Source organism: Panthera onca, chromosome B4, assembly GCF_046562875.1.
Source record: "Panthera onca isolate mPanOnc1 chromosome B4, mPanOnc1 haplotype 2, whole genome shotgun sequence".
In the NCBI taxonomy this organism is placed as follows: Eukaryota; Metazoa; Chordata; class Mammalia; order Carnivora; family Felidae; genus Panthera; species Panthera onca.
In genome coordinates this window covers 89,086,251-89,110,724 of record NC_138345.1, presented here as the reverse complement: position 1 = coordinate 89,110,724, position 24,474 = coordinate 89,086,251, and the positions used below count along the sequence as shown (strand labels likewise).

Below are 24,474 nucleotides of genomic sequence, written 5' to 3'. Positions count from 1 at the left end.
AAGAGTCTTCACCTCCCAGATATTCATACACACAGAGGAAGTGATGTAATGTCAGAGGGATGATGGAAGGGGTACAGGTGGGATAATTTTGTTCAAGAAATGAAAACTGTTCAAGTTAGGTGATTATTTATACTGGAGTTCGTTGTAATTTTCTGCATCTTTTTATAGCTTTATAAGTGAAATTATGTATAATAAAAGAGTCAAGGGGTGTTTGGATGGCTTGGTTGGTTACATGTCTGACTTCAGCTCAGGTCATGATCTCATGGATTGTGAGTTCGAGCCCCATGTTGGTCTCTGTGCTGACAGCTCAGAGCCTGCTTTAGATCCTCTGTCTCCCTCTCTCTCTGCCTCTCCCCTGCCTTGCACACACACACTCTCTCAAAAATAAATAAGTGTTTAAAAAAAAAAAAAGAGTCAAAAAGAAGGTTGACTATGAACACAATGGATCATTCAGTTCCACTTTGGCTTAAAAAAAAAAAAAGTTGTGTGTGCCCACGAATACAAAAAGAGCAGAAGGAAATGCAAGAAAATGTGTACATACCATTGAGTCTCTGAGTAGCGGCATTACGTGGGACAATATTTTGTTTCACATGCTTTTTGTGTACTTGTCGAGTAGTCTCAAAGACTACATATGTTGGTATTGTGGTAGGTAAAAGACCCCCTTAAAAAGGTTTCCTCATGCTCAAGTAGTCACCTGGATAACAACACATAACGTAAAATGAAGTGCAAATGTGTCCTCTGGTTTCCCAGCTCCGAGGCAGCCAGGAAAGACCACAAATTGCTTGAATAGCTCTTGTAGGGCAAGTCCAGTGGACTTCTGCCCTAGGGAATCTCAAGGCCATGGTTTATGGCCATTCTAGGAGCTGCCCAGAATGTGTGGGCACACTCTGGAACATTTACAAAACCATTCACAAAGTGCATGGTTTAAAAAAACCAAACTAAAACAATCCTCGGTGAGAAACTGAGACACTACCAAGTACGTCACTTCAAATTTAGATTGCACTGGAGTCGACCAGGTGCTCATCCGGGTAAGTAATTTTTAAAAAGAAATATGCAGCGAATTGGGGAATGAATAGTGCACATTAAAAAGAGCGCGTGCATGCGTGCTAATGCCAATTTTCTTTTACCGCGTATATTTGCAAGCTTCCAAGGAATGTAGTATTTACGGACATGGAAATGGCACAATAACAACTCACCATTAAAAAAAAAATCTTCCCCCAAATTCTCCAAAAAATAAGCAAAAAGTAGTAGGTAACCAAACAGCTATGTAAACTCTTAAAAAAGATGAAAAGTGAAGATTTTTCTATACAAAGTAAATACCACATGAAATTACTTTAGTAGGAAAAATCAGTCCAATTATAGCAATGCCAGGAGAAGATGACACAGATATAAACAATCAACCTACATGAGATCTCTCTCTCTCTCTCTGTGCTTCTATTACATACTAACTTAGATTGCATTTATTTGTAAATACCTTAGCTCTCTTACTACTTTTTTAAACCTCTTGAATGCAAAAATCAAGTCTTTGAATCCCTAGAAAGTTTTGCACACTGCAGGCAATTAATCAATGGTTCAGATGATCAAAACCTGTAATGTCAGTGAAAGGATATAATGATGAATGACATATTATATACCACTCTCAAAGAATTGATTGAAAATCCAGAAAAAAATACGGTATATACATCAGGGTCACACTGGTATGAGAAAAATGCTTGCCTAGAGATAAATCAATAATAGCTAGAAATCCTCTCCTTTTTAAGGATTAGAGGTTGGAAGAAAAGGGGTTGTTATAAACAGTGCCACTGTATGTTCTTGAAAAACCTCCTATTCTGCAAAAATGTGCACTAAAAATAACAGGACTTCTGGGGAAAAGTAGGGTTGGGACACAATACCTATGCAACTTTGTAACTCTACCACTAACAGTAAGTAACATTGACAGTACTACCTAAATGACTAGCACAGTTAAATCTGTAACTAACCAGCATCTCTACTCTCTAGCGTCCTTAGCGACCTTCAAACCTGGGACTCCTGCCTTTTTTTTTTTTTTTTTTTAATGTTTATTTTTGAGAGAGAGGAGAGAGAGAAGGGCAGAGAAAGAGGGAGACATAGAATCCAAAGCAGGCTCCAGATTTCAAGCTGTCAGCACAGAGCCCAACGCGGGGCTTGAAGCCACAAACCATGAGATCATGACCTGAGCTGAAGTTGGATGCTTAACTGACTGAGCCACCCAGGTGCCCCAGTTCAGATTTTCATAACCACAATAATATTTTTTGTTCAATGAAAGTATGAAGTGATTTTACAACACTAACTGACAGGGCAGTCCAACGCACTTTATCCCACTGGTACATGTAAACATGTATGTTGATAAGATGTATGTACCTAGAAGACCACCGAGCCTCGTAGAGTGCTTATTATTTTTCCAGATTTAACTTTCTGGCTAGGATATTAGGAAAGTCTCTGAACAAGGCCAAAGGAGAATTCCAGAAGTGTGACACCTCCTTTTCAGTTCTTTCCAGCTGGGTCATAGGCCTACTGTGGTGACTCAGGCTATGTAAGGGCCTTGGAATGGACACACAAGGCACAGTTCTGAACCCCACACAAGACATCAGGCTGTGTGAGGTGGGGGTGGAGACAGAATTACGCCTGGTGAGTTCATCCTCAACAAGAGCCAGGCTTTTAGGCCTGAATGCCGACAAAAGAATTCTGGTGAAATTTTGGTGGCATTCAACGACTATGAGTGATGTACTTACTGTGTACCTGGAATTAATGATGCCAAGCATTAGGGATACAAAACTGAATAATCTGTCAAGACCTCGCAGGCCTGTGCAGCTCACTGTAGGCATTTCAGTGAACACACTCTTTGCTAGGCACTCCTCCTGGTATTTCACATGGATAAGCTCATTTACTTCTCAGCCCTGTGATATGTGGTCTGCTGTTCTCCCTGTTTTATTTTTGTGAAATGTTTACTTATTTTGAGAGAGAGAGAGAGAGAGAGAGAGAGAGCGAGAGCGCGAGCACACAGGTTGGGGAGGAGCAGAGAGAGAATCCCAAGCAGGCTTTGCACCGTCAGCACAGAGTCTGACACGGGGCTTGATCTCACATACGGTGAGATCATGACCTGAGCTGAAATCAAGAGTTAGACGCTCAACTGACTGAGCCACCCAGGCACCCTTATTCTCCCTATTTTATAGCTCATGAATCTGGGATGCAGAGAGCTTAAGAAACTTGCCTAAGGTCACATAGCTGGTGAGCAATTTGAACCCAGGCTATTTGAGTTGAAAGCCTACATTCTTAACCTCTTCCCTGAATTCTCTCTGTAGCACAGAGAAGGAGGGGTTAAAAACGCTAATGTGGGGCATTAAGAAAAACGACAGACCTATGTACACAGTGGAACGTTAGTAGAGGAGACAGGGACTAATTCTGCGAGGGGGTATGGGAACGACGACATGCTGAAAGGGTGCTGGGCCAGCAGTCCTTCAAGCAGATGTCACATGGCTACCAGGGACAGTAGACCACACGGCATGGGCAAAGGCACGGAGATGGGCGATGGCCCGGAATGCTGCAGCTTGTGGCATGCTGCTGTCGATAAATGAAGTACACAGCCCAGGGGTGGCAGAGGGAAGTGTGGACAAGCAGAAAGAGACCAGATAGAGAAAAGACTCCGTTCTATGAAATGGTCACACCAAGGAGCTCATCTTCTGGTGGGAAATATTGAAAGAGGTTTTAAACGAGAGTGGTGGGAACGATACGACCAAACCTGTCCTGTGGGGTCTAGCCACGGTGTGAAGGACAGAATGACACGGGGAGGCGGTGGGTAGGAGGGAAGAGTTGGCAAGATCTAGAAGTAGGGACTGACTCCACTTGGCAGACTGTTAACAGCAGTCCCAGTGGAAGCCAAGTCACTGGCACTGGGAGTGGGGAAGGAGGGATGAGCTGGGAGAGTTTCTGACGGTAGGAGGACTTGAGGATTGGGGGGCAAACCAAAGGGTGGGTTGGGCAGGTGGGGTAGGGTGGTTTCTTGATTGTTTTTTTTTTTAATTAATTTTGAGAGAGAGAGAGAGAGAGAGAGAGCGAGCGAGCACACGCATGAGGAGGGGAGGGGCAGAGAGAGAGGGAGAAGGAGAATCCCAAGCAGCCTCTGTGCTGACAGCCCAGATGAGGGGCTTGAACTTGAACTACGAACTGTGAGATCATGACCTGAGGCCAAACCAAGAGTTGGACATTTAACTGAGCCCCCCACCCCAGGCGCCCCGAGGCAAGCTTGATTCTTATGCAGGCCCTCACTGTGGGATTTGAATCAGCTCTAGACCCTTGCCTGGGAACTGGGGCTTTAAAAAGGCATCCTGTGGGGCGCCTGGGTGGCTCAGCTGGTTAAGCCTCCAACTTCGGCTCAGGTCACGATCTCATGTTTCATGAGTTCAAGCCCCCCATCTTTGGATCCTCCCTCTCTCTCTGCTCCTTCTCCACTCACACACACTCTCTCAAAAAGAGATAAACATTAAAAGCCACATGCATTTTTATTAAATTTTTTTTTAACATTTTATTTTTGAGACAGGGAGAGACAGAGCATGAACAGGGGAGGGTCAGAGAGAGGGAGACACAGAATCTGAAACAGGCTCCAGGCTCTGAGCTCTAGCACAGAGCCCGACGCGGGGCTCAAACTCACGGACCGCGAGATCATGACCTGAGCCGAAATCGGCCGCTTAACCGACTGAGCCACCCAGGCGCCCCCACATGCATTTTTAGATGTACAGAACTCGGTATGGTTAACATCTAATTCCGGGCATCATTATTTCACCTTTCCTGTAGTGTCAACCCACCCCCCCCCCCCAACCCCGCCTCTGCCGCCCGAGTAACACAGTAATGCTGTTTACCTGCTGATGATTCTCAGTTGTATGATACATCATTCATAGTCCCACAGCACCTTCGCCTATTAGCTGGGGATGCCCACGGACAGATAATTACCACCTGGTGTCTGCACTGTACTGATGGTCATTTATCTCATTTTACTTCAGTTCTCGACGTAATGTTCCAAGATGGGTAAGTTACTCCACTCTTAAGATTGGTGGAGAAAACCAAGAACCAAGAGCCAAAAAGAAGTTACATTCCATGTTACAACTTCCCCTTCTCCCTTAGCTGTCGGTTGGCACCTGCCTTTCTGCTTTATTCCAGTCACTAAGTGGGACGCTCTCGGGCTCTATGGAACTTGCGGGTGTTTGGGAGCAAAACCCACTCAGCTCAGGGCGAGGCCACAGCTGGAGGATGACTCACATCGTATCCAGAAAGAAAACAAACGGTCTCAAAAATCTGGTGGTCAAGGGGTAGTGGTTAGGGGAGGGTACGCGGAGGGGGACCGCTGCCTTTTCAGGAAATTGGTGAGTGAAACAATTCTGGTGCGAAAAGACTTTAAAAAAAAAAAAATCCACTTACTGATACAAGAAATCAGATCGTTGAATCTTTCCTTAGGAAAGAGGGGGTTTTCCAGCCCACGGAAATACAGCTTCAGAACGCCAGCAACGGAGTTAATATCATGGTTACTCTGGTCATCAGCCAAAGGGTTTTCACCTATATAAAAAAAACATCAGTTACATGCACAGTGCTTCTGTTTCTTCCTCTGAATAAAGATATATTTCTGTACTCACACATGTTTCTATATATACATGTATCTTTTAATTTCGCTTTATGAAAGATTATATAGTACTAAAATTAAACTAATTGGTTTAGATATCCCAACCCATGATTAACCTAAAAATAGTTGGTTAAAATAAAGCTTTTTAAAAAATCTCAGGCTACCAAATAATCCCTTACAAGTTACCCATATCTTAAAATAAAATATTGTGGCACTTATAATTAAAATCTAATCCTAGCTTGACATGAATTCAAATACTACATTCTGTGTTTTTTATCCTACTGGAAAAAGACACAATATAGATACAATATCAGAAATATTATAGGATGCGCCTAATTGTGAATGCCTACAATTATACAAACATTTCCCAGTGGCACGGTGCTGTTCATGGCACATTTGAAAGCTGCTTTCAGCAGTGGGAGATTCTGAAATCAGATAGAGGAATTTGAAAATGTACCCTTACTAGTACCGAGGGATTTGTATAAAAAGTACAAATTTACAAAATATATCCCAAATATGAAATTATATCATTCTTTATGGTAAGCAGTTTTAAAATTTACATAACTGGCCTGGCTATTCCACGTCCCTGAGAATTAAACTGAGATAAAATTCTTGAGAAGCTCAACATAACATGCAGCCTTAAGTCAAACTCCATTTTTTTTTTTTTTTTTTTTTTTAAATTTTTTTATTTATTTTTGGGACAGAGAGAGACAGAGTATGAACGGGGGAGGGACAGAGAAAGAGGGAGACACAGAATCGGAAACAGGCTCCAGGCTCTGAGCCATCAGCCCAGAGCCCGACGCGGGGCTCGAACTCACGGACCGTGAGATCGTGACCTGGCTGAAGTCGGACGCTCAACCGACTGCGCCACCCAGGCGCCCCTCAAACTCCATTTTTTATTCACAGGTCTGTTCTGAAGTTCACAAAAATTGTACACTGCGTTTTAACTTTTTTTTTTTTTTTTTTTTTTTTTTTTTGCCTCTTGGGGAAGTTTATTTTCAGGGACCTGGGATTCCTTTTATCTGGGAAATGATTGAACACAAATCCACAATTTTTTTTTTTTCTTTCCCACAGAGAGAAAGCCTCACCCAAAGAGATCACAAACAAGTAACAAAATACCAGGGGGATTTCCAAGGAAATATAATAAAGCATTTTGCCTGTGGTAACTGGCACAGAAAGTGACGCTTTAGACACTTCAGCTTATGCTGAACATGGTTCATAGAAGAGACTGGGAGCATGTGGCTGCTGAGAGAGAAGGCTGTTCTGCTCCACACATCGTATCAGAGAACTTAAAACAGAAAAGACAATCTGGAGCCAAGTTGATCTCTTCCACCAAGATTTCAAACTTTCAAGGGCTCTGTGACAAAGGAAATGAGACTGAGAGAGAGAAGCCCTGTCTCCAGGCCATGATACCCCCCACTCTGCATGTTCAGCCTGACTTTCAAACAGATGAAGGAAGGTACAGATTTACCCAGGAGTCCAAGGACACAAATCATCATAATTGGGGAGCATCAGTAACTAAGAGCCATCACTAACGAGTTAGGCATTTGCAGTGATAATACCACATCCCCACACCAAGTTGGAATCTTGCAGATGAGGAACCTGAGACCTAAAGAAGAGATGAGTAGCTTGACCAAAATCAAATGATTAGTAAACGAAAGAGTCTGATTTGATTCTGGGTCTGCCTAACACTAACGTCTACGGCTTTGCTAATTATAATGTGTGGATTAACAGTTCAGTAGGATTTATTTGAAGCCAATTATGAACAAATGTAAGGTCACAGGGAAGGAGTCTGGGGGTGGTAGTAAGAGGGAGGAAAGCATTTCTGACAAAGGACACAGAAATGTAGCTGGGATGAGTCACCTCCAACGCCTGCCAAGTAGGCCCAGGGCTATCGGGCTATTCTTCTAGAACCCTCTCACGTGCCACCTTTGAAACATGCTGAGGATTACCAATGCCAGTCCTAAACCAGGATATAAAGCTCATACGTTTTTGTATACTTGATTACAAAATTTTATGATTTTGGCTTCATTTCTCAGCTATTCCAAATAGCTTCCTATCTCAACATCCAAAATGAAATGAGAGGTTCCGGACATACGCAGAATGAGCATGCCACTTCACTCTGCGGCAAATGATGGCTTTTTAACATGGTTTCTTTGTAGGTATACACAGGCAATTACCTCTCTCAAATGAATTTTTAATATCATTGACTTCCACCTGGGAACCAGACACTCTGAAAATCCCCTGATGCTGAAGACCTAAAGAGAAAAGAAGAGGAAGGGGATGAACAATTTCCATCACAGCCTCCAGGTTCCCCTTTCCCCAGTAATCAAATGTTTAACGGAAAGCACATTCACTGAAATATTTCCAGTGATTATTTTTTTTTTTAAGAATTTCAGAGGTGCTTGGCTGGCTCAGTTGATGGAGCAAGTGACTCTTAACCGGGGGGTTGTAAGGTTGAGCCCCACATTGGGTGTAGAGATCACTTAAATAAACCTTAAAAAAAAAAAAAAAGAATTCCATAGTTTAGGGCTTACCATAGAGATTGATGAACCGAATACAGCTTTCCACAATGAGGGGGATAATCTGTCCTGAGTCCTGGGTAAAGAGATGGAAACCACTTAACCACAAAAGAGAGGCATAAATCACACACAGTAATAAAGCTCGCAGTTTGACCCTACTTAAAGAGTGATTTTTACTCTTTTTAGATGATCGTTTCCAAATACATCCCCCTCTAAAATATTCAACAAAGGCCAAAAATCAAATTATATTTAACCAAAGGTAGATTTCAGTTCTGGAGCAAACCAAATTAAATACATTTAAGGTAATTCTGTTTCAATCTACTCTGTTGTATCTGGAGATGTCAATGCTAATTCATCTCTTTTCCTTATATTTAGGCTCACACATCAAAGTGAATATGTGAATCATTCATTTTTTTTAAAGGTTATTAGAAGTAATTAATCTAATGGACCTAAGAACAACTCTCTGTATTCTAACCTTAGCATCTTAGGACTATCTTAGGTGGCCATCTTGGTCACCAAACACAAACATTCAGCCATTTTGGGATCCTCTCTGTGACATCCCTGAGAGTACACTACCATTTGGATGACAACAGTTATTTACAAAAAAAAAAAAAAAAAAAAAAAAAAAAAAAAAAAAAAAAAAAAAAGCTTATATGTTTCCAGATGCAGGATATGAGGATTGCTTTATAGATGATTACAATGTGTCATATATTTATTTGGTCTGCATCAGAACTTACTCATCGATTTTTCATCGTTATTTTTACACATTTTAAGGATTATGAAGAAACTGCACAAATGCACATCCCATTAAATCTTGCTTTCTTAGGAAGGGGCAGTTTTTTGGCCTTCTTTCCCCACATCTTGTAATCCAGTCAGTGCATTCTTCACTCTACAGTCAGTGAACAAATGTGAACTCTGGAACTTTTTAAAAACATGTACAGGATGACAGAGGAGATCAAGGAGCTGCTGAGGTCACAGTTAAACATGTATCAATGCCATGCACTCCATGTAGTTAAAGAAGGTTACGGGCTGTGGAGTTATTTTCTGTGTACTTTTAAAGACTATGCTCTTTTACGAATCAGATCTTTATAGGAAACATGGAGATTCAAAATGATTAGCAGACATCAGGTACTAATTCATGAGGAATTTTATTCTGAAACACAAGAAGAATTTGGTTGTCTTAATATATTAGAACAATTCAGAACCCACTAACCTTTCCAATTAAGCAAAAGGGGAAGGCTTGGGGACAATGCAGCTGAGCAATTTAAACTATTATTCCTAAAATAGGCAACATACTTCTCAAGGAATAGTTTTATTTTAGGTTTTAAGACCATCTAATCAGTCTGTAAACCAGTTAATGCTTCAATTACTTTTGGAGCCTGCATTAAGTTCCTCTAATTAGTTAAATTGTTTTAGGGATGTAAACTTTATTAATTTCTTAGAGAAGGTCCTTAAGGATAAAAACTCTTTTTAGTGTGACTAGTTGGCTCAAGAATAGCAATGTAATTACATCAAAACTTACTGAATATGTGAGGGGATTTTTCTTTAAGATATGTGTGCTTTAAGGGAAGTAACCCTTATATGAACAATTCATTTAGCACCGTACTCTAGAAGAACAACAAATATTTAAAGGCAAGTGATAAAAGGAGAACATTAGTTTGCACCTCTGCTGAACTTAGTATTAAAAGCATAAACAAAGAATAAAATGTTATTAAAAGAAAAATGTTTGCACAAAGAGAGTTCTCCATAAAATGTCTTAAGTTTTTATATGATTCAAAAATATTTCCATCTTCACATTTACTCAGGTAATTGCTAATCTTGTGCTGATCATCTGTATTCTATTCTGATATAATGAATTTTGTGGTCAAAAAATAATTGTGTGTATTAATTTAATTTCATGGATGCCAAACGTGTTGGTAGAAAATATTTTATAAGAAGTGAAACAATGGGCTGTGCCCCATCTATCATTCAAATAGATCCCTTTGTGCCTCAATTTTCCCATGGGAAAAAGGAAAAGTGGTTTGCTCTTGTTGTCTCACGGTGGTATTGTGGGGACGTCAACTGATCGAGCAAGTCTCAGAAGCACAGAGATCTCTGTATCCATTGTTTAACTGCTAAGACCTAAGATTGTTTACATGCCACCTGGGACACCAAGGGGCTCACATAAGTGAATTTCCCGTAACAGATGGTTTGCTCTTTCTTTAGTACCTAAATTCGGGTTCTATTAACTGTTCTTAATAAAAAATCTCTTTAAAAATGTAACAGGAGTTGTCCTATCACCTTAAGCAGTCATTCTTGGACTGTGTTATCCAGTGCCATGGGATCACACACTTGTCTCTTTGAGCTTTCCTCTATCCTTCCTCTGCACATCTCAGCGCTCTCATCTCATCTGCCCTTCTCTCCATGTCATTTGCCCCCGCTTACAGGCCACGGGCTCGGAAACTAGCTAATCAAGTTTGACAAGAATTTTATATTAAATTAGAGCCAATCAGGCTCTTTGGAGGCTTACAGCCGTGGGTTTGTGATTGTGATTTAGGTTGTCCGGTGGCTTCTCAATGCCAAGGTGAAGGGCTCAGTTTTAAGGCAGCCAGAGGTTTCTAATCTCTGTGTGTACGTGTGTGTATGTATGTATGTATGTATCTGTCCATGTGTACATGCCATATGCACACACACATTTTTTTAGCCATTAGTGCACATATTTGATACAAGATCTGTCTTAAAGAAACTAAGCCATCTGTAACATATTATCGGGGAGGTTAGTAATGATGTAGTTTCCTACCTAAGTTTAGTCTTCTGAAACTGTCGTAAAATGTTAGCCACGAAAAAGAAAGCTCTTCTCTTTTTTGTCTAATTTACATGAGGGTCCACAATCCAGTATTGCTGTGCATTTGGTATTTAACACTGGTTTGCCTTAACAAGAGCCCTTGACTTGAATTTGGTACAACTGACAAGTATGTAATGTAAAGACTATTTATCCAGTTTTGCTAGAGAAGACAATTCTTCCTCAATCAGTGTTTGATTTCTGTAATCCCTTTTGATAGTAAATAGGTAGGAATCTATAAAGAGTGAAGCCTGTCTTTAAACCTAATTTCCAACTGCAAACATTGTTCTTTTAAAGACCTTAAAAATCTAACTAAAGCCAAGCATGATGATGGTTTGAAAATGATACCAAGAGCAAAAGAGGCTGTGCCCTCGCCTCCCTTTGCACTATACCTGATGTCTCGTGTGCGAGTTCCTTCGTCCTCGGCTAGAAGCATTATCAGAAATACAGGATGAAAAAGAAGACAGAGTAAACACAGCAGAGATACAAGATATAGACCACAGGGTCTTACAATTTATCCAATATAATGAATTCCTCAAGTCATGGGAAATCAAGACTCTTGCTGTTCAGAGCTACCCTAACAATGTACTTTAAAAATATATTTTGTGCCATCTAATTTGTGCAAGTAAATATTTTACACTGTCTGTTAACTAAGTCGAATTTAAATAAATTAATTAAAAAACACACAAGACCAAAATATTTTATCAGGTAGCTCTTTTCCTTTTTGCACAAATTATGGCTTTTTTTTTTTTTTTTTTAAATAAAGAGGGCTTTCTCTTTTGCCAGCATAATGCTACCCACATTTATTTCCTCTTCTGAGGGCACTCAAACCAAATATTCTTTCCTCTCTGACTTCAGGAAATATTATATTGATTTTCTGGGAAAGCAAAGAGCCCCAGGACAGACTTGGACATAATGACCTGCCTCTTCTTACGAGAGGCTGAGACCATTATAGGCAAGAAGCGTGGAGATCAGCCACCCAAATGGCTGGTGCCAGTACCTTGACGAATGTTTCCAAATCCCCATTAAACAACTTAGCATTATACTGTGAGCGGGGTCTGGACTTCCTGTGTTTCTGGGGCTTAGGGGGAACATTTGGAGGCCTAAGGGAAGGGAATATAATTACTGAGCATGGCAGAAATCAAACAATGAATGAAACCCCCACAGGTGACATCAAAATTACAAAACAGGAATTCTTGTGTTCCCTCCCCACCCCCACCCATGGGGAAAACAGTTCTTCCCATTTCCCATTTACTTACTTTTACTTATGTGATCAAAAGCCATACAAACTATTCATTCAGAGTACTCTTTTCTTATATGCTGTATTTGATATTTGTTTGCTAGATTGTTTAAAAATGGAATTGTGAGCTATCTGGCCAAGTGTTACAAACTCCACTTGCTTACGGGTCACACAGAAGACACAATGAGTCATAAAAATTAGGGCTCTTGACAAATCCCAGTATGAGAAAGTAAATATAATTATTTTTAGTTACAACTAAAATATCGCATCTTTTCAATATTCCTCAGATATTAATGGGGTTTTAGTTTATGCAAAAGTTAACTATCAACGGAGTCACAAGTGAAAAAATGAGTTTGGTTTCAATGCTCTTTCAGGGCAGTAGATAGAGGCTCATATGAATTATTAGTTCTTTATAACAAACTGTCTCATCACTTAAATATTTGTAGAGCATTAGGATGCACCCCTTATTCTGTTCTGGACTCTCTCCATCTCCAGTCTGTTTGCCTTGGTGGCTAAGTTAGGGTCTCTAACATACACATGCAGTGTTCTGCATGCTATATTTAGACCCTGCCTCATCTTGCCCTGTAGTGCAGACAGGGAACTTCTTCTGTTCCTCTTCCTTAAGAGCAAAGAGAGCCAGAAGTGCCTGACTCAGCTTCTTCAGCTGTCCTGAATGGAATACAGGGAAAAATAGTCCCAAGAATTTTCTTCAGACCTTCCTATTTTAACTCCCTAATTGGAAGGCTTATATGAGGGTGTACATCGCACTTGAAAATCAGGTCAAGTCCTTCATTATGCTGCCAACCGTCTGGGAAGAATTACCTTTTTGGTTCATCAAAGTTCAGAAAGGCCAGTTTAGAAATAAAATCCTAAGAATATGAGGAAGCCTGACTAGATTTGTAAGACATTACACCAATCTATCAAGAGAGGTAGGGGTATAAATTTCATTTAAAAAAAAAAAAAAAGATGAGTACTGGGTGTTGTATGGAAACCAATTTGACAATAAATTTCATATATAAAAAAAAAGAGAGAGGTAGGGGAGCAAATTTGACAGCCTTCCACAGCCAAATTCTAAGACTCGACTAGCAGGCGGGCTCAGAGGACTGATGGGGTGTGCAGCAAGCAGCACCTGAAGCCCCATGTGCTTGACAGGTTACAAGGAGTCTTTGCAAGCGTCTAGAAACAAATATGGAAACTTCTATCAGGCAGCACGTCATGTCCTGCCCCAGTTGGCTCTTCTGAAATCTCATCTGCACACTGAATTGTGTCATTCATGGGGGAAAGCATCACATAGGCATAAAAACCAAAACAACTACCCATCAAGGAGCTTAACCTTATGTGCCTGGTTTCATCCACTCTTTTCATTATTTTACAAGTGTTTTAAATATAGACTATTTTTATTCCGTTGTGGGGAGGCCAACAGATCAGAGGTTAACTGTTACTGAAAAGATAGTGTGTTTCCCACACTTCCCAAGAGGAGGGGGCCATGCTACTACATGGGGTGGGGTGGGGTGGGGTCCATGGGGAAGCACTGCAGTCAGTGAGGAGGCAGAGGGAGTGAGAGGAAGTACGTGCAATGGTATAGGTTTCCACGGGAAGGAATGGGCAAGGCAGGGTAAACGGGTTAGGACTGGCTAGTTTGAATAAGTTTGGTGGGCTCTGGGGAACAGTTGTCTGGCACCTGGCTGTCACTAGGGAAGGGGAAGAGTCACCCTGAATGTGAAAGCCCCGTAAAGGATGCGGTTGGGGTTATGGGTCTGGATGAGTCGGCTCGGCATACAAAAGGCAGACGTGCAAGCACCACCTTTACTATTCCTACGAATTGGCTAACCTTGGGAGTGGCAGTTCCTCCAAGGTGAGCAAGGCCCCGAGATATCAGAGCATCAACTACTGAAACTGGAAAAAATGGTTACTACAGGGTCCAACAGAGATGCACATTTGGTAATATCTGGAGCAGCTGATGACGCTGAAGGGGTAAGAGCACAGGCTCATTCGGTTTGGTCGCAGATTCATGGGACAAGCAAATCTTGTAGCTCGAACCAAAGCCCCCTCGTAGGGCTAGACAGTCATTCCTGCATGACTGAGACACGAAGAGTGGCTCCTGGTTGGGGCAAATGAAGACCTGTCTTTTGAGTTGTCTCCCACAGGCCTGAAGATGGCCTCTCTTGATGATTCTAAGTTATGAAGCAAATGTGAAGACACTACTGTTGTGAGAAACCGGAGATGAAAACAAACTGCCCGAGGGCTTCTCAAAGTAACTTCTGTGGCAACGTGGCTCATCAGGAAGCCGGCACACGATGGCTCTGCTTCACCATGTACACATCAGGTGAAGAGAATCAGGACCAGGCCATTCAACATTTGGATTATCTGACTGGTTCTGGTTTGGTGGCTGCCACACAGCTTCCTTAATCTGGCCTCCTATGGAGGATGCCCACGTGAATGAGAGAAAGCATGAGTGAGGTTAATGTACGTATCTAGTCTGTTTGGCAATGACTGTTCTCAATGCAAATTGATACATTTGCATTTCTTCACATTTAAAAAAAATTTTAAGTGTTTTTTAAAAGCTTATTTATTTATTTACAGAGAGAGAGAGAGAGAGAGAGAGAAAGAGAGAGAAAGAGAGAGAAAGAGGGAGGGAGGTAATTCCAAGCAGGCTCCATGCTGCCAGAACAGAGCTTGATGCACGGCTTGATCCCATGAACCATGAGATCAAAACCTGAGCTGAAATCTACAGTCAGAGGCTTAATCGACTGAACCACCCAGGTGCCCCTAAAACATCTTTTTGTGAAGTGCCTTACATTACTTATAACATAGAGACAACAGGTAAAAGAGTTGATAGTACAAAGAGATAATATATATGAAAAAAACTCCATAAACACAAAAGGCCGCGAATAGCCAAAGTAATATTGAAGAAGAAAACCAAAGCAGGAGGCATCACAATCCCAGACTTTAGCCGCTTCTACGAAGCTGTAATCATCAAGACAGTATGGTATTGGCACAAAAACAGACACACAGACCAATGGAATAGAATAGAGAACCCAGAATTGGACCCACAAATGAATGGCCAACTAATCTTTGACAAAGCAGGAAAGTGTATCCACTGGAAAAAACACTGTCTCTTTAGCAAATGGTGCTGGGAGAACTGGACAGCAACGTGTAGAAGAATGAAACTAGACCACTTTCTTATACCATTCACAAAAATAAACTCAAAATGGATGAAAGACCTGAATATGAGGCAGGAAACCATCAAAACACTAGAGGAGAAAGTAGGAAACAACCTCTGTGACCTCAGCCACAGCAATTTCTTACTCGACACATCTCCAAAGGCAAGGGAATTAAAAGCAAAAGTGAACTATTGGGACCTCATGAAGATAAAAAGCTTCTGCACTGCAAAGGAAACAATCAACAAAACTAAAAGGCAACCAATAGAATGGGAAAAGGTATTTGCAAATGACATATTGGATAAAGGGCTAGTACCTAAAATCTATAAAGAAGTCACCAAACTCCACACCTAAAAAAAACAAATAATCCACTGAAGAAATGGGCAAAAGACATGAATAGACACTTCTCCAAAAAAGACATCCAGATGGCCAACAGACACATGAAACAATGCTCAACGTCACTCCTCATCAGGGAAATATTAATCAAAGTCACACTGAGATACTACCTCACGCCGGTCAGATTGGCTAAAATGAACAAACCAGGAAACTATAGACGCTGTCGAGGATGTGGAGAAACGGAAACCCTCTTGCACTGTTGGTGGGAATGCACACTGGTGCAGCTGCTTTGGAAAACAGTGTGGAGGTTCCTCAAAATATTAAAAATAGATCTACCCTATGACCCAGCAATAGCACTGCTAGGAATTTACCCAAGGGATACAGGAATGCTGATGCATAGGGTCAGATGTACCCCAATGTTTATAAGCAGCACTTTCAACAATAACCAAATTATGGAAAGAGCCTACATGTCCATCAATGGATGAATGGATAAAGAAGATATGGTTTATGTATACAATGGAATACTACTTGGCAATGAGAAAGAATGAAATCTGGCCATTTGCTGCAACGTGGATGGAACTGGAGGGTATTATCCTAAGTGGAATAAGTCAGTCAGAGAAGGACAGATACCACCATGTTTTCACTCATATGTGGATCCTGACAAACTTAACAGAAGACCATCGGGGAGGGGAAGGGGGAAAAAAGTTACAGAGGGAGGAAGGCAAACTATAAGACACTCTTAAATACAGAGAACTGAAGGTTGATGGGAGGTGGGAGAGAGGGAAAGTAGGTGATGGGCACTGAGGAAGACACTTGTTGGGATGAGCATTGGGTGTTGTATGGAAACCAAGTTGACAATAAACTATATTAAAAAAACATTTACTTACTTACTTACATTCATTCATTCATTCATTTATTTATTTATTTATTTATTTATTTATAGACAGAGAGAGACACAGACAGAGAATCCCAAGCAGGCTCCATGCTGCCAGAACAGATCCCAATGTGGGGCTGGATCCCAAGAACCGTGAGATCAAGACCTGAGCTGAAATCAAGAGTCAGAGGCCTAACGGACTGAGCCATCCAGGCACCCCTAAAAAATCTTTTTTTGAAGAGCCTTACATTTCTTATGACATAGAGACAACAGGTAAAACAGTTGATAGTACAAAGAGATAATATATATGAAAAAAGCTCCATAAACTGCAGAAGTAACATTCCTCTTTGTCACTGACGCAAGGAAGAAAAAAAACCTCAGTATTTTTGTGAAGTTCAGACAAGTCACTAGCTGTATCTTCCTAGTTGGTTCACCAAGAAGAGAAGCTTCCTTTCGAATAAATTACCCAGTAGAAACATACAGAGCCTTGAAAATCAACTTGCCAATTACTGCCCCCCCCCCCACACACCCTCCCAGTGTTCTAAATTCTGCTCACCTTAAAGAGAACTCAGCTTCAAGAGTACAAAGTCTAGATACGCCAATTAGAATAATTTCTGGCTGTTATACAAATGCTGGCACAGAAAAATAAAAGTTGCACATTTTCCCCAACCCAGATCAGAATCTGCTTCCAAAAAGGCTTTTCTCAGCAGTGGCTTCAAAATCCCTTCATGAATGAAAAAAAGGGGGAAAAAAAAAAGAAAGAAAAAAATGTGCAATACAGCTATAGTATTAAATTTTCATCTTTTAAGTGAAAGGGGTAAGAAGCTAAAATCCTAAGTATTCAGTAGAGTTCTAAGTTTTATAGGACATAAGGAAAAGTAGGAGCAAAAAGTAACTCATCATGCTTTTCATTTGCTAACACACTAGATGTGTACATAATGTTGCTTCTTAATTGAATTCTCAAATCAGACTATTTCCAGAAACTTAAAGTGTTTTGGATTAAATAAACCAAACCCATCTGATTTAGGTCTTTCTTAAGGAGTCTTACAATCACACTGGGAAACCTCCGATCGGCCAGAGCAAATTTGGTTTTGTGAGAACCCCAAACATGTAATGTTACTAGGTTTGGTCGAGTCAAAATGATCTTCCATGCTCATTGGCAAAGTATGTTCATTCTCACAGTGCTGAAATGGTTGCTTGTTGTAAAGGAAAAAAAAAAGGTGAGACACAATGAGTGAACAATGATAAAACATTTGCTTACCTTGTAGTCATATATTCAGCTTTATGACCTGCAGAAAAAAATTAAAATAAGTAAATTGAATGGAATCAGTGGAATGCATTTGGTAATCTTTTGAATCACTTGTCCCTTATTTTAAGATGCTGAGTTTATAATAATTACAAATTTTATGGTGGAAAGCATTAGGATAGCATATGATAGACAAGTAAAGTCAATACAGTATTTCATAAAATCTATACCTAAAATTTAATAAATCCTATAGATTGGAGAAATATGTTTCACTTGGCAATTTGAGGCAGGGTATTTATTTATTTATTATTTAGAAAACATGAAATAGCTGTTGGATCTTCAGTGTAAGTTTAACGATGAAATACACAAATAAAACACACCCAAGATTCGAATGTTAGTTATTTCCTGTGTCGTGATTGATACCTGGGGAAAATAAGGTGGTCACATAGGGTTGGGAAAACTCTATTTTCTTTATATTAAGTTGGGGCTCTTTCTATATTACACCGTCAGGTGAGAAGCTGCCTTTTATAATCAGAAATGACATTTGCAGATACTAAGTACAAAGATATTATATTATGCTACATTCTACAACCTATACACTAATAGCATCTCACAGAGTTCCCTGTCATGTGAAACATGAGGTTCTTCTTCCATATTCTGGCTTCCTGACTCGATTTAAACATCGGATCTGTATTTTTGTCGTGCTTCTACAATCTATGCTAACTCCAAGCGTGAATGTGTCTGTGGTTGTTGTCTGCTCTTTCTCACATGTGGGGTGCAGCTGTGGAAGGGGTGTGGAGGAGTGACCCATTCCACCGGTTTGTTTGCTGAATGATGATATGGTCTTGAAACAGCCTGAAGTTAGAGCTAACAGAGAGAGGTCACGTTGCGGCACTCACAGGTACGCCCCACCCATCATATCATAACAGAATGATTCAGACTTGCGGGGCGAGGCCAACATAACAATTGTAGAGAAACCCGGCTTGTTGGAAATGGTGAATGAACACTTAGAGGCGACAGAGTCTTTTACTCTATTATCTACTTTTGAAGAACAAGCGACGAAGTATTTGAGGGGCGCCTGGGTGGCTCAGTCAGTTGAGTGTCTGACCTTGGCTCAGGTCATGATCTATCTCATGGCTCGTGAGTTCAAGTCTCACACAGGGGTCTCTGCTGTAAGTGCGAGAGCCTGCTTCAGATCCTCTGTCACCCCACCCAACTCTCTGCCCCTCCCTGCTTGTTCTCTCTCTTTCTCTCTCAGAAATAAACATGGGGGAAAAAGAAACCAAAGTATTTGATTAATATCTATTTACTAAATGGGGGGCAACAGTTAATATCTGAAAATACCTTCCTCAAAGCAGACTCAGGCCACTGTAGGTCTAGTAGAATTGTGGGCCATGACTTGGAGTCAGGGTGGGAGGAAAGGAGAACAATCTGATTTTCTCCCCACTACTCAACTCTATCTTTTAACTCTAAGCCCCTTCCCTTTTGCTACTTTGGGGGACAAGAAAAAGGAGAAGGTGGACAGAGATCTCCAGAGTAATTGGTAGCTACTCCTAAGTGGGAGAGACAGTCTACTAGAAAGTGGGGAGGGCAGTGAGCTGAGTGTGGCACGTGATGTCTTACTGGCTATCCTTTAGCACAGGGTTAAAGCACAGACAGAAGACAGGGCTGGAGATGAAGATTTGAGAGTCCCCACAATCTAGGTTGTTGTGGGGCCACAGAAGCTAGCTGAGATCACCCAGGATGAGTCGGTAGAATAAGCAAACGGTGGGGGGTGGGGGGCACCATTTGGTTAAGCTCGGTGGTGGCTCCGTCAGTCAAGCGTCCGACTTCAGCTCAGGTCATGATCTCACAGTTCATGGGTTTGAGCCCTGCGGTGGGCTCTGTGTTGACAGCTTGGAGCCAGAGCCTGCTTCGGATTCCGGGTCTCCTTCTGTCTCTCTGCCCCTGCCCCACTTGTGTGTTCTCTCTCACAAAAAATAAATAAACATTAAAAAAAATAATGAGCAAATGGCTGAAGGCAGAGAAACTAGCTGGCCTGTGCTGTAGTCATGTTGCATACTTTATTATCACACAAGTATGACATAAAGTGTATTACTAACAACAGTAAAAACAGCAATGATGTCCAATACTTATCAGACACTGTTCTAAGCACTTCCTGTACACTAACTCACAATTTTAACAACAACCTTAGGAAGTAGGTACTGGCTCTTTTTATTTTATGGGAGAGACTGAGCACACAGTAGGTAAGTGACTTGTTCAGGGTCACACTGCTAGTATGTGATGGGTCTGACCTGAGGGTCCAGGTTTGTTTTAAATCTAGACCTAAGCTCCCAAGTAATATATTGTAAAAATACAAGTCTTGGGACGCCTGGGTGGCTCAGTTGGCTGAGTGTCGAATTTTTGATTTTGCTCAGGTTGTGATCCCAGGGTTGTGGGATCAAGCCCTGTGTTGGGCCCCTTAGATTTTCTCTCTCACTCCCTCTCTCTCTCCACCTCTGCCCTTCTCTCCCACGTGCATGTGTTTGTGCTCTCTAAAATAATAACAATAAATAATAAAATAAAAATGTAAGTTTTATTCCCTAGCAAATACTTTGAAAGATCCTAAAAGAAAGGTACAGATTATGCCTTATGCTCTGTCCCACAGGGCTAAAGTCATATACAAAGCACTAAAAAGATTTACTGAAGTATATAATACATATTAAGTTAAAATTTTAAAGTATCTATAAAATTAAACTGGATAACAGAGGCTAATCACTTTTAAGTGATTCAGCGATGAAAATACTAATAATTCCTTAGAAATGAAATGTTTTATATAACTGAAAAATTTTGCTACTTTTGTTAAAATATCCCAACCAAATATTCTCTAGATTTAGAAAAAGATCACATATTAAATGGCTTAAAAACATTTTGCTCCACCCCTCCATGGTTAATAGTATGATATAAAAAATTAAAAACCTATAAAAGACACATTTCAATTAATGAACCAAGAGCAAGCTTCACAAAAACTATCATTCATATTGTAACTGCCCACCACTTCCATTGTTTTGTTCAGCTAATAGTACTGAGTGTGACTCAACTGATGAATGAGGTTTTATTTTTTAATCAGTATCATCATTAATAGATCAATAACACACAAGCTTAGAAGAAACTGCTTCCCAGAGAAATGTGAAAGCTTCCAGTGGTTTGAGGATTAGATTTCAATCACTTTGTTTGGAAGACTATTTAATTATTAAAAACAACAGACAACTTCTTCCCCCACCCCCACCCCATCCCACACTCTAAGCCATTTGGAGGGGAAAAAAAAAATGACCCATGACCCAGGATTATCTTGTTCTTGCTGAAACACCTATGTTGACTATTCTGACCATTTCACTTGGGAATTAAGAAGTGAATTATTTTTCACACTCAAGTGTATTTTATCATCACAGACCAAAATGGAAAACCAAAATATTGTTTGGTGGCGATCTGAGATTAAAAACAAACAAACAAAAAAACCCCAACTGGATGAAACATTTAAAATGTGCACAGCTCAAACTGAATGGAGGCACCCAGGATTGGGTCCCTAATGAATGACTGATGAGGACTCCTGGAGTTTTCAGTCCTTTTTCTTTCTTAAGAATACATTGCTTTTCGGGGCGCCTGGGTGGCTCAGTCGGTTGGGCGGCCGACTTCGGCTCAGGTCATGATCTCGCGGTCCGTGAGTTCGAGCCCCGCATCGGGCTCTGTGCGGACAGCTCAGAGCCTGGAGCCTGTTTCAGATTCTGTGTCTCCCTCTCTCTGACCCTCCCCCGTTCATGCTCTGTCTCTCTGTCTCAAAAATACATAAACGTTAAAAAAAAATTTTTTTTTAAAAGAATACATTGCTTTTCTAAAAAACATAATTATTCACAATCAGCTTCTCGTTTGAAAGTATGTTTGTACTCTTACTCAAAGACAGGAAATGGACTGGATGAGGATAACCCATTTAATTCCTTGATCAAGACACCTTATGCCCAGGTCTACAAACAATCTAACATGGAACTCAGCTTCCAGAGTCAAGTTTTCTGTGTTTAAGGGAAAACTGCACTGATACTTACACCCCCCCTTAACTCCAAGGTTGCACACAAAGAAGCCAGTGTGAACATGAAGGCTCATTATAAGAAGAAAAAGAAACAATTTCAGTGCCTCAGTTTTGCGGATGTACACCTCATTTACTATATTGACCTAACTTCTCCGATTTAAAAACAAAGGACATCACAAAAGGATATAATAGTATTGCTGAAGGATGCTGAAGAAGGTGATGACTTTGGTCTTAACGACTCATTATGTGTTTGCTGTCATTTCAATAGTTTTCAAAGATTTGTAATTCTCAATTTTGACAGTACCCCTTTAAGAGCCCAGTCTAGTTGTTTTGCAATGTTGTAAATCAAAGGACTTACTGGGCCGCTGGTAGGCTGCCAAAAGCAAGCAGTAAGACAGGCCAAACACATGTCTGTAGTTACAGTTTCAGCTGTGTACGATCAACTGCTAAATCCCTGGGTTAGGCTCTATTTGTTTTACTATGAAGGCAGTTTTTGCAGCAGTGAGTCTAGCATAATTCAGGGATGTGAGTTTTATATAAAAAAGTCAGTACTGTCCCCAAACACACCATTGAATCCTGTGCTACTAACCTTATTTAGCCAAACCCAGACTTGGATTCCTTCGTAAGGGCTCACCGTTGGATTATCTCATTATGGGACAGGCGCCATTAACTCTCCCAGTCTCCTTTGGTATCAGCCTATTAACTCGAACGGGGCTTGCAGGGAGAGTCAGGGGGCTCACAACGGTCCAGCTAAAGGCGGGCACATTCTCCAGGCCCAGCTTTTCTCTGGGCAAAGCTGCCAGCATCGTGGCAAGGCAGTGACCAACAAGTGGTGTGGAAGGCTGCCAAGCCCGCACGTGGGGTAGGGCCGGGGAGCATAAAGGTCTTCGACAAGTGGGCAGAGGCTGGTGTGTCTGATGCCACTGGAGGAGAACCATCCAGTTCCTGAATCAATCCAATCTGGGGACGGCCTGGTACACCCACACATGAGTGTCACTATGATACTGGAACCCATTGAGAGAAATTCCAAGATAAAGAAATCCTGGCTTCGAGTTCACAGGGTACAAAACGGCTTTACGCATTACAGCAGCTAATGACGGACTCTGGCATGTAGATTCAGCAAATTGGTTAAAATATAGCCCTATCCAATAATGGCATGTAAAATAATATGAACCGTTGGGGCTTTCTCTCCGGGAGACATAGGGGAATCTATGTAGAATGAGTATCATAAAAGTTTTGGAATGTGATCCCAAGTGAATTAACACATGTGTCCGTATGAAGTGCCAAGAATGAATTCACCCACTACTTAATTCCCTCCAACTCACGATTTCTAAAGTGGTACCAAGTCCTGTAGGGAAGGACTCTGTGCCTGTAAGCGTTCATCTACACTTACGATAATTGATGCTTCGGGACTGGCAACTGACCTTGGGGGCATCACTGAAATATCAGGCATTTTGTGGCAGATGGAAAAAATGATCTTATAGGATACTCTGAAGGAAAAAAAAAAACAACTCAGGACATGATTCAAAGAAGAAAAAAGGCTTTTTATAAAAAGTTCAAGCCTCTATTATAGAAGAGTTGAAAGCCTTGTACAGGGAACATTCATATTCCCTTCACTTCGATTTCCCATTTTGCCACACTGGCCTTATTTCCTTCTCTCTTCTTCTGTCTTTATCTTTTTTTTTCCTGAATCATTTGAAAGTAACTTGCAAATGTTATGATACTTAGCAAGCATTTCTTAAGAATAAGAATCTTCCTTTATAATCTTAACACCGCTGTCATATCTAAGAAAATTAACATTAATTCAATAATGTCATTTAATATACAGTCTATACTTAAATTTCCCCAACTGTCCTTAAAATGCCTTTTGTTAACTTTTGCTTTTTTGATTTAGTATCTAATGACAGTTCACATACTGTATTTGGTGATTTTCTTTTTTAAGACAGTGTCTAGTAGTTTAAATGTGAATTTTTTTTCCCTAAGTGCAATCAGCCTTTCATCTTAGAATCTGGCATCCTTACTGTCATACATGGGAGACTTAGGTCATGATGACCTTTCTCCAAGTGGTCATTCCCTGGAGGAAACCAGGAGATAAGGTGATGAAAAAAACTTGGTTGGTAGGAAGGTTCTAGAATGGTAGGAGACAAGAGTTTAGGTCAAAGTGCAGCAACTTCTTTTTGGTCTGAGTTACACAACTCAGTCCCCTCATTTCCTACTCCCATTCATATTCTCTCACTTTTTATAACTTGTAACAAGATCTAGTGTCAATAAAAGATAAAATTACAGACTATGAGGCACTTAAAAAAGGGACTTTGCCTATATTTATCTTTTCCTTTAAATTTCAAGAAGATGAAAAGGGAAACAATACCATTTACACTGTCCCTTTTGCCTAGAATCCCCTTTTTTCCCCATCAGTTTCCTCATCTGTAAAAATGGGGAAAGTAATAGCCCAGTTCAATACATAGTTTAGAACAATGCCTAGCACAGAGAGAGCCCTATAGAAGTGGTAGCTATTGCTGTTTTTGTTACTATTATTAGCCATAGCAGTATACTTCATTAGGTTATTTCTCAAGTAACATCAA

At 40.7% G+C, this 24,474-nt stretch overlaps 1 protein-coding gene across 3 annotated transcripts in view; it reads right to left on the bottom strand.

The window, feature by feature from the left end:
- SRGAP1 (SLIT-ROBO Rho GTPase activating protein 1) overlaps positions 1-24,474 on the bottom strand; it is a 282,606-nt gene that overhangs the window by 34,960 nt on the left and 223,172 nt on the right. For 2 of the 3 annotated variants that reach the window (XM_078449732.2, XM_078449734.2), the window contains exons 11-15: positions 17,845-17,872; positions 11,973-12,075; positions 8,167-8,227; positions 7,810-7,887; positions 5,431-5,565 (exon numbers count right to left, since the gene is read on the bottom strand). In XM_078449732.2, coding sequence (XP_078305858.1) covers positions 5,431-5,565; positions 7,810-7,887; positions 8,167-8,227; positions 11,973-12,075; positions 17,845-17,872 — 405 coding nt within the window. Of the gene's footprint in view, positions 1-5,430; positions 5,566-7,809; positions 7,888-8,166; positions 8,228-11,364; positions 11,399-11,972; positions 12,076-17,844; positions 17,873-24,474 lie in introns of all 3 variants that reach the window. The other variant, XM_078449733.2, reaches the window with a different exon arrangement.